Source organism: Tarenaya hassleriana, unplaced genomic scaffold (assembly GCF_000463585.1).
Source record: "Tarenaya hassleriana unplaced genomic scaffold, ASM46358v1 Cleome719, whole genome shotgun sequence".
In the NCBI taxonomy this organism is placed as follows: Eukaryota; Viridiplantae; Streptophyta; class Magnoliopsida; order Brassicales; family Cleomaceae; genus Tarenaya; species Tarenaya hassleriana.
In genome coordinates, this window is record NW_010969735.1 from 1 (window position 1) to 12872 (window position 12872).

The 12872-nt window shown below is 34.2% G+C and overlaps 1 protein-coding gene across 1 annotated transcript; it reads right to left on the reverse strand.

Moving 5' to 3' along the window:
- Positions 1-3430: 3430 nt before the first annotated feature.
- Positions 3431-6219, reverse strand: LOC104801642 (phosphoglycerate mutase-like protein). The gene is made up of 10 exons (XM_010524956.1): positions 6124-6219; positions 5820-5892; positions 5554-5661; positions 5138-5217; positions 4879-5041; positions 4724-4798; positions 4536-4624; positions 4274-4393; positions 3794-3838; positions 3431-3675 (listed from the first exon to the last, which is right to left on the reverse strand). The coding sequence occupies exons 1-10, from the start codon at positions 6207-6209 to the stop codon at positions 3549-3551; spliced, it is 966 nt and encodes a 321-aa protein (XP_010523258.1). The 5' UTR covers positions 6210-6219; the 3' UTR covers positions 3431-3548.
- Positions 6220-12872: the final 6653 nt, after the last annotated feature.

Consider the following 12872-nt stretch of genomic DNA (forward strand, 5'->3'; position numbering starts at 1 on the left):
CCAAAATATGTATATATGTACATTGGTTTACTTAGTTTATTGTTTATTTTAATATTTTTTTTATTAATTTATTGATTTATTTTTATTTATTTATATTTGATCTTATATTGCAGTAACATGGAGAAAAAATCATGTCACATAGTACTAATTTATGTTTGTTTTATTTAATTTTGTGTTTGATTGGATAGAAAAACCAATAGAAAAATTTTACAAAAGAAATTTTGCAAATATGTCTCAAATAAAGATAAAATCTCAACCAGTAATATATCAAATTTTCATATCAATCACTCAATATAAAAAAAACTGATTTGGATGGTATAGTCATTTTTTGAGTGTTTGTATAGTTTGTCCCATGGAAAAAAAATATTATTGTTGAAAAAGTTGATATCATAGTCATAGTATTACGAAAGAGAAATTTCACATAAATTTATACCATAATTTGCTAGCTTTGGCAAACCAAAATTAAACATATATCAATCTTACCAAATTACAAAAGAAAAAATTAAAAAATATAAACAAAGATTTTATAACTAATACATTTTTTAAATTGCAAATATATTATTGTAGTTTTGATCGTGTAGAACGATCGAATTTACGAATAGTATCATCAACTTTGAAAATTATTTTCCCTTTATTATTACAAAAGTAAGCTCCCAATATTTTAATTAAGTGGTAATTAATATATTTTTAAAAATAAAATAATACTTATTCCTGATAATCTAACACATAATTTTGATATAAAAAAACCTAGCAATATCGTAAATATTCCCGTATGGAATGATCTTGCATAAAAAATTCGTTCATAAATAGATAGATTGAATGTCAGAAGAATTATTATAAGCGTGTGTAAATCTAAAGTTTAGCGACAGTAATTATTAAGTTATATATGAATCTCTAGATTATTTAATAGATTAATATATAAAATATATCATTATTATATTATATTTATTAACATGAGTTAGTAATTATGTGGTTCAATACAAAATTATTTACAAAGATTTATAAAGATGTACAATTTTATATTATTAAAAAGTTAAACGCCATGTATATAAATTTAAAATAAAATGAAACTGTATTATTTAATATTTAAGAGGGTAGACAGATTCATTTGGTGATAATATATTTCAATTACGTTTTAATTTTTTATATATACATTACTATTTAACCGATATTTTTTAAAACCCCAAATATTTAAAAATATCATTTATCTTTTTATTTTATAATTAAATTTTAAGCAAAGATTGAATAAGATAATAACGGGTATTAAGTACAACCAAAATAAATTATTAATATGCAATGTATGTGGAATAACTATTATATTCTTTCACTATTTTAATTCCTTATATAAATAATAGTGATAATTTTATAATAATTATCAAACAAATAATATATAACATTTTTGTAAAACAAAGAATTTTACATATATATTTTTTCTATATCAAACATATAATATATATTATTTTTATAATATTTATATCAATTTTTTTAACAAAAAGTATAATAAAAAACGGAACAATCCGCGCAACGCGCGGATCTTCACCTAGTTACGATAAAAGCGTTCATTAAAAGAAATTAAAAATAAAAATTGGACGTTTGGTGGAGCGATTGATATATGTTTAATTTTGGTTTGCCAAAGCTAGCAAATTATGGTATAAATTTATCTGAAATTTCTCTTTCGTAATACTATGACTATGATATCAACTTTTTCAACAATAATATTTTTTTTCCATGGGACAAACTATACAAACACTCAAAAAATGACTATACCATCCAAATCAGTTTTTTTATATTGAGTTATTGACCTGAAAATGTGATATATTACTGGTTAAGATTTTATCCTTATTTGAGACATATTCTTTATTATTACAAAAGTAAGCTCCCAATATTTTAATTAAGTGGTAATTAATATATTTTTAAAAATAAAATAATAATTATTCCTGATAATCTAACACATAATTTTGATATAAAAAAACCTAGCAATATCGTAAATATTCCCGTATGGAATGATCTTGCATAAAAAATTCGTTCATAAATAGATAGATTGAATGTCAGAAGAATTATTATAAGCGTGTGTAAATCTAAAGTTTAGCGACAGTAATTATTAAGTTATATATGAATCTCTAGATTATTTAATAGATTAATATATAAAATATATCATTATTATATTATATTTATTAACATGAGTTAGTAATTATGTGGTTCAATACAAAATTATTTACAAAGATTTATAAAGATGTACAATTTTATATTATTAAAAAGTTAAACGCCATGTATATAAATTTAAAATAAAATGAAACTGTATTATTTAATATTTAAGAGGGTAGACAGATTCATTTGGTGATAATATATTTCAATTACGTTTTAATTTTTTATATATACATTACTATTTAACCGATATTTTTTAAAACCCCAAATATTTAAAAATATCATTTATCTTTTTATTTTATAATTAAATTTTAAGCAAAGATTGAATAAGATAATAACGGGTATTAAGTACAACCAAAATAAATTATTAATATGCAATGTATGTGGAATAACTATTATATTCTTTCACTATTTTAATTCCTTATATAAATAATAGTGATAATTTTATAATAATTATCAAACAAATAATATATAACATTTTTGTAAAACAAAGAATTTTACATATATATTTTTTCTATATCAAACATATAATATATATTATTTTTATAATATTTATATCAATTTTTTTAACAAAAAGTATAATAAAAAACGGAACAATCCGCGCAACGCGCGGATCTTCACCTAGTCAAATATAATTAAGAAGAAGAGTGTAAATTCCGCAACATAGTTTTTTAAATGAAAGAAAAAAGGAATTTCGAAACATATAGCATATAGTATTTATAATATTATTCTTTTAAGTAGTCTTCGGGGAAATCACTACTTTGTTATTTTCTCGGAAAGTTCTGTAGAAATAAAATTCCTCTTTGAAGTAATTTTCCGGGAAACAATAACTGTCGCCGTTCACTTTTTAGTGTTCTTGTTGTCGCTATTGAAGCTTTGTAATAACGGTTGGTGTAAATACTAAGTAGAATAAAAAGATTGTTCCATTTAATTTCTAAGATAAAAGAAAAGAGTAAAAGTCGAAAAAAAAAAATACTGCGACCAACCAATAGGAATTACAAACGGAGGTTTCAAATACAAATTAAATAATATATAATTATATTTGAATCAAAACAAATATAGAAATTAATTTAAACATAAATTGAAAAAACCTTTCAAACCGAATAAAAACTAGTCGAAAAATTGAAAATATTTTAACAAAATAGACATTTTTATAGATAAAAACAAATTAGATAGAAATGAAATCGAACCAAATACAATATAAAAAAATAAAATGTTTATAGTTTTATAAAATTAAGCTAGAAAAAAAAATTTAACCCGAAAATAATCAAATTGAATCGGAAAAAAAACAAAAATATCCACCCAAATTTCATTATATCCCAAGAAAATATAATCCACACTTTTATTACAAAGGCTAGAATCCATTGATGGGCTTTTTGTCGGAAACTGGTTAGTTAGGAAACTCATGATGTGTTGTTTAATGCATTCTCTTTGTCCATCTTTTCTTCTGCAACGTCGTCGCTTGCAAGGCCAAGTCCTTGAGGGGTCTTCCCCGGATAGTTCGTCGTCGAAGAACCTGTCCCTATCATTCTACGTATCGGAACGAAAACGAACGAGAAAATTAAATAGAAAAACAACGAATAAAGATCGATTTGAAATCTTTACAAAACAAAACCAGTTCATGAATAAAGATTATGCTTATCCTTACCCTCTATCGATGATAGCAATGGAACGTAGCTCGCAGTTCACGAAGCTGCACAAATTTTCGGGTTTCGTTCATGTTAAGTGTGTCATGGATACACAAAATCGGGTACTACGTGTCTGACACGCGGATATCCAATTTTTAGATATCCGATTTTTCACAAATACGAGATGGAATTTTTTATTATATATGGATATCGGTATACATTTGTAAAGGACATATATGTATATATCTATATTAATTTTTAGTATTTATCATTTTGCCTTCTATTATCCGAATACCATAAAATTTCAGGTACACGATGGGTATAACTAGCATTATGTGTTTTTTTTGGTATACATCTATTTTATAATAATTTCAGGTTCGAATTTACGTAGTTACCCGAAAATTTTAACGGATATCCGTAATCTACCTCTACACGCAAGTAAAGAGGTGTGAAGTGCTTGAGGTTTAAGGTTAGGTGGAGACGCCAAGGGGGAAACTTACCGTGTAGACATCTCTTTCTTTGTATCGGTGTGACAATCGTTCCCGAAAGAACTCAACAGGGCGCGTAAGAATCCGCGGTGAGAAACAACGACGATTTCCGTCTCTTTCCTTGTCCATAACCTTCAAAACCAAGCAAACACGACGATTCTTGTCATCGAAATGTTGAATTGTCCGAGCAACGATATTCATAGACCTAAACCAAGAACTAATTGTGACAAGTTCTCATCTTTTGGGTGTGTTATAGAGTTCCTAGACCACTCACCAGTTAATGAACTTAACTCCTCTTGCTGCAGCTTCTTGGACGCTCTCTCTCTGTCCAGGCTTCCATAGAAAATCCCGGTCACTTTCGATCTAATATCAACAAAAACCGGGATGCATAAACAACCTTCCAAACTAGTTGGTCCAAGAAGCTTAACCAGAGATGCATTACAATGTTCATGAGGGACTTGCCAATGAGAAATCGATTGAGGGAAACAAAGCCTGGTACTCTGTGACACTTCTTCTCCGGTCGCAAGGATGATCAACCTTTAGAGAAAATCAAAATGAAGAACATATTTCACTTCTGCTATAATCGTGGACTGACTTACGAAATGAGTGATTCGTACAATAATTTCTCGGCATAGCTCAACAGCTAAGAAAGAAGGGCAATTTAAGCTTGAAACTGCCGGACGGCCACTGTTCCCTGCATTGGCCACCATCAATGGTGGTACATCGACTCCATTTGTATATTCTTCACCCCCGAAAGCTCCAACAGCTGTTTGCAAGGTTCTATTGTTGAAATGATCGCACAAATCAAATGTCAATAGAAGATTTAGTTACTAACAAAACGTTTTAACAACGATTCATGCGTTAGAACAAGAATACCTTAGCAATGGGGAAACAACGACCAGTTCGACCCGCTTCGAGAGTCCAGTTGCTTTGACATGCTTCCGCAAAGCATCCACCTGCCATAGATGTATCATCACTGCTCAATTTCATCACATTCAGGTGTATAAGAAAATTAGGAGTCGATGTGTTCGATAAAAAAACCATGGCTGGAATCCGATAACGAGAATCAGAAACAACTGTTCCATGATCATCCAAATGATAGATATCTCAAAGAATCTGGTATGCACGTTCATTTATAGAAAGTCTTGCAAGAGAGACAACATCACCAATGGTAATGTTCCAGGCAAGAGACACGCCAAGCAACATGCCCTTTCAAGACAAAAACCCGACAAGGGAAACTAACCGAGGACGAGCTCTAAGGTTCATGTCCCCAATCCAGAATATGCCTATACCTGTTGCCAACCAAGAGGGGTGATATGTGCATCTGCATATTCTTCTGAAGAATATGCACTGTAATCCTCCTCTCCCGCCGCGTTATGAATCCCTTCAGCATGTCGAACCTACTCATCACCCACCAATCAAATTGTACAAAGAACCCAATAAACACATTGAGGAAAAGTTTCCAACTTTGGATTGAAAATGCAAACCTTAAGCATTAACTAATCATGGGTTCATACTGGTTGATCAAATTCAATGTCGAGGGTACAAACGAACGAACCAGATGAATGATCTTGGAACGATGAAGTGGATAAACGCCTATGGTCGGTGAAGCTTCCATGTCTGTCAGTTTCCTAATATAAGAAGATCATCATCATCATAACATCTTTGAAACACTGTCTTTGAAACATTGCCAAATCTCGTTGACCGAGAGAGAGAGCATTAAAGCAATCTAATTAATTTTCCCCAAAGCATGAATCGCGCTGCATTAAGGGCAGTGCGGAGAGAAAACAACACATAAGACACCAAATAAGAGATTGAAAGCAATCTGTTATCAGCAGACAGAGAGAGAATTCATCGTTGACCTTTGCTTCTGAAACTTGTTCGGAGAAGACGAGATAGAAGGCAGATGTGTAAGTATATGTGTATGTATATATTGGTTGAGGTGCATGAAAGATTCGCAGATTCGACTTATGTCTACGAAAGTCATATGTCTGCTTTTTTTTTATACTCCTTTCTCTAATTTTTGGTTAATTCTTCCGTATTCCAAAATCCTCTATAAGAAGCCCAGAAAGAGAAGCCCAACCAAAAATTGAATGATTTTTTTTTTGGCGTAAACAATTTAGTAATTGATTTCTACAAAAAAAATACAACTTTTTAATTGATTTTATATTTATATATTTTTTATATTTGAAAAGAAATTATGTAATCTTCATGGCTACAGATGAATAAATAAAAATTAAACAACATCAAATAAAATTTAAACTCAACCATCTGAACAACATTTTTTTAATATTCCCAGCCAATTCTTTAACATTTTGTCGTGAATGGAAAATAACCTTTTTTTAATCAAAGTATATATGGATAGAACATAACCAATAAACATGTGACACGTGGTATTTGAAACGAATGAGATGATGAAATTTACAAGGCATTTAAACTTATATATTGTGGCAAGAGAATCCGATCCAATGAGACTGGTGGTCGACCACATATTAGTGTCTTTTGGTATGGATGCTACGATACTTTTTACGAATTATTTTAAAATAATTCAAGCATTTAATTACATACATGTGTGTGTATATATATTCTCTGTCGTATTTTTTTTTTATCAAAAATGAAAACATGGTGCCTGAAATACAAAAGGAGAAACACCAAACCCTTTACACAAACCCTAACCAACTAAACCAAAACAAACCAAACTAAATTAAATAAACCATTCTAATACTTTAAATTTAAATTGATTTAATTTAGTTTGGTTTAATTCGATTTAAAAATAAGAGAGATATCGAGAGTTGCATAAATTATAGAGGCTTCAAACTCATGAGTCATACGATGAAGTTGTGGAAAAGGATCGTGGAGCGACGTTTGCATGGCGACACATCTATTTCCGTAAACCAATTTGGTTTTATACCCGAAAGGTCTATATTAGAAACAATCTTTCTCATTCGAAACTTGATGGAGAAGTTTCGAATATGAAGAAAGATTTGCACATGGTATTTATCGATCTCGAAAAAGCTTATGATCGAGTAAAAAGAGAGGTTTTATAGTGAGTGCTAGAGCGTAGGGAGTATCGGTAAGATACATACAAGTATTGAAAGATATGTATGACGGTGCAACTACTAGTGTCCGAACAATAGGGGACGACACACGAGATTTTTCTATCTCGATAGGGTTGCACCAACACTACAAAAAAAATGGTCATTTCCAATGGGCAAATCCGTTGGAAATGACCAAATTTTCGTTGGAAAGTAACGTTTCCAACAGATAAATCCGTTGGAACTTCGTCGTTAGAAATCGGTATCCATTGGACAACCGTTAGAATTTTCAATGGAATTTCAACGAATTTTTCCGTTGCAATTTTCCAACGGATTTCCAACCGCAATCCGTTGGAATTTTTCATCGGAATTTTCAACCGATATCCGTTGGAATTTTCTAACAGAATTTTCAACCGCAATCCGTTGGAACATTCAACGGAATTTCCAATCGCAATCCGTTGGAATTTTCCATCGAAAAATTCAAAACATATTCTCAACCCCGACCATCTCAACCCCGACCCGACGCCGATCCCGACTACAATCTCGATCCCGACCCCGACTACGATCCCAATTCTGACCTCGATCCTGATCCCGAAGTTCACTTTCCAGTAGGTAATCCATCTTTCCACTGCTCCAGCTCAATCCTCCTTAACTCTAGAGGTCCAATTGGCAATCATCCAACTGCTCCAAGTTAAACTTCTGATATCATATAACATTAATATATATACATATATAAATATTTATACATATAAATATTTATATATACATACACACATACATATATACATATATATATATATATAAATATTTATACGTATATATGTATATATATTTACGCATATACATATTCGAATTCATATATATATGTATAATATATATTTTTTATGTATATATATATAGTTAATATATACATATCGATATGTATACACAAAATATACCTGTATTTATACATATATATGTATACGTATAAATATATAAAATACATGTATTTAAATATATATATATATATATATATATATAATCGAAAAATTCAAAACATATTCTCAACCCCGACCATCTCAACCCCGACCCGACGCCGATCCCGACTACAATCTCGATCCCGACCCCGACTACGATCCCAATTCTGACCTCGATCCTGATCCCGAAGTTCACTTTCCAGTAGGTAATCCATCTTTCCACTGCTCCAGCTCAATCCTCCTTAACTCTAGAGGTCCAATTGGCAATCATCCAACTGCTCCAAGTTAAACTTCTGATATCATATAACATTAATATATATACATATATAAATATTTATACATATAAATATTTATATATACATACACACATACATATATACATATATATATATATATAAATATTTATACGTATATATGTATATATATTTACGCATATACATATTCGAATTCATATATATATGTATAATATATATTTTTTATGTATATATATATAGTTAATATATACATATCGATATGTATACACAAAATATACCTGTATTTATACATATATATGTATACGTATAAATAGTATATATATTTTTCAATTGATTTTTCAATTAAAATCCAAATTTTCAAAATCATTTCCAACCGACATCCGTTGGAATTCCGTTGGAATTTTTTTAAAAAAAATTCACATTTCCAACCGAAATCCGTTGGAATGCCGTTGGAATTTTTTTCCAACCAACATCTGTTGGAAATGTCCAACCGATTTTTTCAACCGATATCCGTTGAAAATTTCCAACGGATATCCGTTGGAAATACCGTTGGAAATTTTCAACCCAATTTTTTAATTGAATACGTTGAAAATTCCGTTAAAAATTTCCAACGGGCAGTGAAATTTCAACGGAATTTTAACGGAAATCGTCGTTGAAACGCCGTTGAAAATCCGTTGAAAATTTTCCAATGAACAAATCCGTTGGAATTCAATGATTTTTTTGTAGTGCAATGGTCCGCGTTAAGTCCGTACCTTTTCGCGCTAGTCATGGATGAACTGACTAGAAATATACAGAAGGGAGTATCGTGGTGCATAATGTTTGCGGACGATATCATGCTAATAGACTGTTGGGTTTCTTGGGATCTCTAGAGCGAATCTTATTCTTAAGAGATCGATTCTAGGGTTTGCGCAACGGATGTAAAACAAAAATTTATGAAACCCTAGAATCATGCTTCTTATGAATCGTAGAAAAGTAAGAACGCTTACCTCAATCGATCCGGGACCTGTATCAATTGAAGAACTCGTTCGATCACGAAAGGGAGGAAGAATACCTCGCCCTCTAGACGTATCCACACCTCGGGATGGATTCCAACGATTGGAACTTGTCCGCTAGGACCCGAATCTGCTATTCGGTATATCGCTTCGAGAAAACGAGACTTGGAACTCTTATAACTCTTTGGATCTCACCAAAAGCTCTCCAAGTTATGCCAAAGACGGCTCAAAAAGTCTCTTAGTTAATTAGGGTTTTAATCTCCTTCTTATAAGGCGATTTAACCCTAATTCGGTTTAATTTTTGAAAATCCGAAACCCGGAACGGACGGTCCAGAAAAGCACTTGGACCGTCCGTTCCAGCATGTAGAACGGACGGTCTGCCTTAATGTGGACCGTCTGTTCCACCATGTAGAATGGACGGTCTGCGTCTTAACGTGGACCGTCCATTCCAGTCTCCAGAACGAACGGACCACGCGTCTGGACGATCGGGTCTGGACCGTCTGGTCTGAACGTTCCGGTCTGTCCGGTCTGGACCCTTCCGACTCGGTTCTTCGTCGTTTTCTCTCGTGCATTTGTCATTCCCTGCGTGTGTGACCCTGTAGGCTCATTCGATACAGCAGTATACCCAAAATATCTATTCCGGATATACAAGTCATAGGCGGTCTCTAGTAAGACACTATGACTACCTATCTCGAATAGAGTTTGTTCGTGATCTTATGAATGCCAGCGATGATTCCGGTTGATGATCCTTTTGTATCACGATATCATATGTCGAACATAAGGCATGGACAAGCCACCTTATCTGATTTGACTGCTTTCTCGTTCACTGAGTTCGACTGTCTGAAATAGACGACGTTCGTCTATAGTGCGGCCACACATTTCTACAGTCTCGCTCACACGAGGGGCCCAACGATATCTCTCTCTTTTACGAGAGGTACAAAATCCCATCTTGACTATCTACAATCCAGCACATGATTCGTTTCGTACCTGATACACGCCTTTATAGTCCTCCTGTTACACAGGACGTTTGACATATTCAAAGCACGCAACTCCTCATGTTGGATTCCGTAGATATCTCAGGTCTTAGGATCCAATCATGGAACCGCCAAATGAGATTCAAGTCATGACGCTAGTCCATGTGACAATCTCATGCGGGTCATTCCAGTATTCCGTTCTCCAACGAATACCTATGATTGTGATCGTATCCAGTACCTATGATCATCTATATGATCATCAATCACACATCATACTAACCTTAGTATATCATTATTCCCACAATGATACATGACTAGGGAGTTTAGTATTGTTCATAACAATACATGGATTTCATAACATATTCAAGTATGCATAATATGTAATGAATCAAACACTCATCCATAAAACCATAGAACGTGTCAATACATCATATGTATCATAATAAAGCTCGCATAACAGTACATCATAGAGCACTGAACCAACAATCTCCTACTTGGTCTAATCATGGACTGCTAAACATCTAATGCCCATATCCTTAACATTCCCCTCATGCTTCGACGAAGGGAGAGGCTTCGTCAACGGATCGACAATGTTGTCATCTGTCGACACTCTGCAAATGTGCACGTCTCCTCTGTCTATGATCTCCCTGATAAGGTGAAACCGTCTAAGTATGTGTTTGGATCGTTGATGGGATCTGGGTTCTTTTGCTTGTGCGATCGCTCCATTGTTGTCACAATACAGAGCAATGGGGCTATCAGCACTAGGAATGACACCCAAGTCACCAACAAACTTCCTGATCGAAACAACTTCCTTTGTTGCGTCTGACGCCGCAATATACTCAGCTTCTGTAGTAGAATCTGCAACGGTCGCTTGCTTGAAACTCTTCCAGCTAACAACGCCTCCGTTCAAGCAGAAAACATAGCCAGACTGCGATCTGTAGTCATCTGGATCTGACTGTAAACTAGCATCGGTGTAACCCTTTACAACGAACTTGTCTTCCGACCCACTGTATACCAAGAACACATCCTTAATCCTTCTCAAGTACTTCAGGATGTTCTTGACGGCGATCCAGTGCGACTCACCTGGATCTGACTGGTATCTACTCGTAATGCTCAACGCATAGGATACATCCGGTCGAATACAAAGCATGACATATATGATGGATCCCATTGTCGAAGCATATGTAATCCGATCCATGCGTTCTCGCTCATCAGGTGTTGTAGGACACTGACTCTTGCAGAGAACTGTGCCACTGCTCATTGGTAAGGTTCCTTTCTTGGAATCTTGCATCTTAAACCGTTTCAAGACATTATCGATGTAAGTACTCTGATTCAATCCTAGAAGTCGCCTCGATCTATCTCTATAGACCTTTATGCCTAAAATATAGGCCGCTTCTCCTAGGTCCTTGATAGAAAACTGCGTTCCTAGCCAAGACTTAACGTCTTGCAAGGTAGGAACGTCATTCCCTATAAGGAGAATGTCATCCACGTACAGCACTAGAAATACAACTATGCTCCCACTAGCCTTCTTGTAAACACACGACTCGTCTTCGTTATGTGAGAAACCAAAACTTTTGATGGTCTCATCAAAGCGAAGGTTCCAGCTCCTCGAAGCCTGCTTTAGTCCATAAATGGACCTCTAAAGCTTGCACACCATCCTCGGGTTTCTTGGATCGACAAAACCTTCGGGTTGTGTCATGTACACATCCTCGGTCAAGTTCCGTTAAGGAACGCGGTCTTGACATCCATTTTTCATATCTCATAGTCATAATATGCGGCTATGGAAAGCAGGATCGTGATGGACTTCAGCATAACCACAGGCGAAAAGGTCTCATCATAGTCAATACCATGAATCTGACGGAATCCTTTCGCCACAAGTCGTGCCTTATACGTGTGCACGTTGCCATCCATGACGGTCTTCTTCTTGAAGATCCGCTTGCATCCGATGGATTTTATCCCTTCGGATGCATCAACCAGAGTCCATACTTGGTTGTCTGACATGGATTGCATCTCGGACTTCATAGCCTCGCGCAATTTCTCGGAATTCGGACTCGCCATAACCTCTGGGTATGTGGTAGGCTCATCATGTTCCAATAACATGAGCTCCTCATTCCCAATCACGAGAAATCCGTATCTCACAGGGTCTTGGCGAATCCTGCCTGATCTCCGAGGTTCACTCGCCGAAGGTTGAGTCACAACCGGCAGTGAATCAGGTTGAACGTCTTCAACTTGTTCACTCGGCTCAGCGTCTACTTGCTGCTCTCGAACTTCCTCAAGTTCGATCCTACTCCCACTGACTCTTTTGAAGACGAACTCTCGCTCCATAAAAGTCGCATTCCTGGCAATGAACACCTTGTTCTCTGCCGGAATATAGAAGTAGTAACCCTTAGTTTCCTTAGG